At 37.3% G+C, this 4,225-nt stretch overlaps 1 protein-coding gene across 3 annotated transcripts in view; it reads right to left on the bottom strand.

Annotated features, from left to right (window-relative positions):
* The window catches only part of LOC107551165 (branched-chain-amino-acid aminotransferase, cytosolic-like), a 13,067-nt gene that overhangs the window by 6,706 nt on the left and 2,136 nt on the right, over positions 1-4,225 (bottom strand). For 2 of the 3 annotated variants that reach the window (XM_016232683.1, XM_016232684.1), the window contains 3 exons: positions 1,026-1,136; positions 762-881; positions 513-676 (listed from right to left, as the gene is read on the bottom strand). In XM_016232683.1, the coding sequence (XP_016088169.1) occupies positions 513-676; positions 762-881; positions 1,026-1,136 (395 nt within the window). Of the gene's footprint in view, positions 1-512; positions 677-761; positions 882-1,025; positions 1,137-2,102; positions 2,304-2,778; positions 3,540-4,225 lie in introns of those variants that run through there. The other variant, XM_016232682.1, reaches the window with a different exon arrangement.

Genomic DNA, 4,225 nt, shown 5'->3' with positions numbered 1-4,225 from the left:
AAAAAACAAACACTTTCTAATGCAACACTACAGAACGGTTAACACTTGAAATATTTTCACTTATACACTTACGGAAAATACAAACTGGAGAAAATGGTTCCAAAGAGTTCAGTGCCATATTTCTGCTTTAATTTAGCAGGGTAAACCCGACAAAGTTTGGGTTTCTGGGTGAGTCGATGTGAATTGCGGCGCTAATAGAGTCTCATGAATACAGAAGACCAACTGCCAAGGCCAGAATTTTCGCTAAAAATAAAAAATTACGTTTCAGTTTGTTTTTCACCAAACCCTATTGTATATCCCCACAACACTTGGAATATGTGACATACAACCGTTCTGTGACACGTTTGCACATTGAAGTTTGATGCTGGTTGCTATTCACTGCCATTGTGTGAGCAGGACTTTTTTTTTTTTATTCTCTTTTTGTGGTCCGAAAAGAAAGAAGGGCATACAGCATTACAACAACACCAGGAGGAGTAAATACATTTTTTTGTGAAATAATTGTGAAAACCCACCCTCCCATCTTGTATTCTCCAACGCCACCCCTCCAGGCCCGCACATATCGAGGATCTGCCAGCAATGACACCGGACTAAAGCCTCCAGTTGCAAAATAAGGTCCAACAGGCCCAATGATGACGAAGAGCAAAGCATGACCTGCTCGAGACACACCTAGGGAAGGCTGCAAAAAGAAGGAGGGTCACCATTAAAGATAAAAAGACCAAAATCATTCAGTAAATTATATTTTAATACCGAAAGTTTCTTACTTCAGTTCCTATAAACGTTGGTCTGATGTACAGGCTGGCATCTGTGGAGTAAGGAACCCATTCTCGGTCGATCTCAACCAGTTTATTGATACACTTTATCAGTTCGCCCTTATCAAACAACTAAGAGAGATACAGAGAGAGAACATGCTGATGGAGATGGGAGAGGATATGGCACACAGATTGGCTAAGTGGAAATGTGATAATATCATAAGGCATTAGTCAATAAGCTGAAGTAATGCCTTATGGAATAAGATAAAGTCTAACAGGCAGACAGCTCCTCTCGGTGCTCCTGTACATGCGCTCCATATTCAGCATAGGCCTGAAGAGACGGATACGGTTATCTACTCCCCGGAAAGCCTTCATGCCCTCAAATAGCTGAGAATAAAACAGAATATCAAAAATAAATAAATAAAAGATTCATAAAAAATAAATAGGACAAATTTTGGGAAATTAGTCTTAAACATTAGTAAGCCCTACAGTTCACTTCGGTTCAAAATGGATCATATTAAATAAACTTATATTAAGACAAGGTCAAATAGCTGTGTAGAACATCCATGGAAATACTAGCTGCAGCAATACAAAGACTCAGCTTTAACAAGCTCACCAAGGCAGTTATTTTAAAAAATACAGCAAAAATATTATATTATTACAATTCAAAATAGCCATTTTCTATTTTTATATATTTTACAATGTAATTTGTTCTTATGATGGCAGCCATTACTCCAGTCTTCAGTGTCACACGATCCTTCAGAGATCATCTAATATGCTGATTTGGGGCTCAAATTCTTATTGCTATCAATGTTGAAAACAGTTGTGCTGCTTAACATCTTTGTGGAAACGTGATTCATGATTCCTTTATAAATACAGGAAAGAACAGCATTTATTTGAAATAAAAAATATTTTGTAAACTTGTTAATGTTGTTGCTGTCGCTTCGCTTTTGCTGAATAAAAGTATTAATTTATAAAAAAAAAAAAAAAATCATACTGACGCCAATCTTCAGAGAGGTATTGCATATAACATCATTGTCGAGCTGCATAATTAACTATATAATTTAATGTAATATAAAATTAACTAATTTGATAAGATGTTTAAGATTTAGAATTATAAACAACTTATACTTACATAAAATAATAATTATTATTAAAGGCAATATTTCGAAAATTAATGATTGCAATTGCAACATCAAGAAAAAAAAAACTGCAGACATTTCATTTCTATGTTGTGGCAGAGCATCTGATAGAATTCAGGTAAAAACACCAGACTTGGGAAATAAAGTCAATTTTATTTTGAATAAATGACAAAAAGGTAGTAAGAGCCATGTGGCTCACACACTCCCTCACCTCTATGGAGTAATGCAGGGCTGAGGAAGCAGGGTGAAGGGACAGATTCTGGAAGGGCTTGATCTGAGGTGCCTGCCATCCTCCTGCTTCAGACCAGCTGACTGTCAGCATGTGGTCTGAAAACTGCTTGCCGAACACAAGGGTTGAGGGGTCTGGCTTTGGCTTCAGTGCAGGGTTCCTCTCTATGGTAAGATCTGCAGCCTGACACAAACAACCGGGGAGAGAGAGAGAGAGACAGAAAAAGAGGGAGAGAAAACGAAAAGACAGAGAGGGGTGGGGAGTAAAGTGGGCACGTGGAGAGATGTTTATTCATTATCACTGATTGCACATGCATTTGAAAAATGAATCTGGATTCATCATGCCAGTCAAGCTTTTATGGAAATTGAATTAAATTAAATTAAATTGTTGTGAGAAGGGAAGGGAGGAGTTGGGGAGGGGGGTGGAGAAAGCGTGCAAGAAAGCAAATGCACAAAGAAAAGAGACGTCAGATCCCACAAGGCGACACCGTGGCCTGCTTAACACTTCAGAAATGTGATGAGCCATAAAACTTGTGATGTGAAACTCTGAGCCAACTAAAACAAACACACAATCACAAGACCTGAGGCCCAGACTGACTTGTGGTAGCATGGAAATAAAAGTAGTGCATAAACCTGGCACAACAGGTTTGTTTCAGTACCTTGAAGGAGAAGCTGACGAACCGCAACGACCCACATGACAGGGAGAGAGGCTGAAGAAAGCGTCCATTCAGGGCCTTAAAACACAGAAACAGAGTGTGACTTTGACCGTTTCCTTCCATAGCCCAATCAGACACAGAGCATGTTGTTCTTGACAGCTGTTGTTTAGCCCTCGTGAGATGTGAAGGTTGAGTATGTACCAGCTGTATATACCTGCATTTGTGCACAAGGAGACAGATGGCTCACACTGCTTTTAATAGCTAAAAAACCCTGAGTGAACGAGCAAAGCAAAGAAAGTGAATGTGTGTTTGCCTATTTGACTCTAAGACACACACTAATCCTACTTATATTACTGGTTTCTTTTAGTTTTTATTAGGTATTTGTTTCCATAATAAATAATGTAGCAGGGCTACACGATAGCTCTGTCCAGTGACCTTGCCAAACTCTGTGCATAATTTGGCTGGCAAAAGCATCTTATGGCAAGATGTTTTACCATTAGCTCCTGAAAAACTAACTAGCATATCTTACTGCAACTAGTATTATTTTCATTATTAATAAGTAACACAATAGGTGCTAGTATTGTTTTCAACGTCACTATAATAATTATTCACTCAATTATCTCTTTGCTGCCTACTAGTCACTACCAAAATATTGTCAAGTAAATATAACACCAACGCTACTGGTAACAAATTTGGAAAGAATTCAAAGCCAAAAGTTGCAACTATTCACTTCCGAGTAGTATCCCAGTATCACTGGTAACTATTATTTAAGTAGTATATATTTTTTTTTACTAGAATTAGGACTCTACTGTGTAACTCAATTGTAAGATTTTTTTTTTTATCTCACTATTTACACAATGGCTTTTTACTTGCATGTAATGACTGGTCAGAATTGTATTGTTCAACATCTAAAAATTAAATTTCAATATTAAAATCTACTAAGATTAAACATTTCGTTTAATTTAACTAAAATATAAGTACTAGCCCCTCATGACAAGTTACAAGTAAAACAGGAACAGCAGCAACAAGTGGATGACATAGTCAGAAGTAGAGGTAGTTAATAGACACCTATTGATTACATTTGCAAACTGTAACCAGTAAAAGTGGAATAGTTACTTGTTGGATAGTGACCAATAGCAAAGGAATACTAGTGACTCAACTGAAAAGACATTGATCACGATTACTGGAATAGCATCTGTATCTAATAAATAGTTACAAGTAAAATTGTAAATCCTACTAATCATTTTAGAAATATTATTAGTAATTTCTTAGAAAAAAAGTGCTGGCAACGTTAAAAAAACCCAGATTTTGTATATTTTTATGAACGATTGTTAACCCGGCTTGCCACAGGCGCGTGCGTTCATACCAGTTCATACGCAAATACGTGGAAAGCTGCTCGCTCTCTCTCTCTCTCTCTCTCTCTCTCTCTCTCTCTCTCTCTCTCTCTCTC

The sequence above is a fragment of the Sinocyclocheilus grahami genome, unplaced genomic scaffold, assembly GCF_001515645.1.
Source record: "Sinocyclocheilus grahami isolate Dianchi unplaced genomic scaffold, SAMN03320097.WGS_v1.1 scaffold416.1, whole genome shotgun sequence".
In the NCBI taxonomy this organism is placed as follows: Eukaryota; Metazoa; Chordata; class Actinopteri; order Cypriniformes; family Cyprinidae; genus Sinocyclocheilus; species Sinocyclocheilus grahami.
Note: the sequence above shows the minus strand (reverse complement) of the source record. Positions and strands in the feature narration are given on the sequence as shown.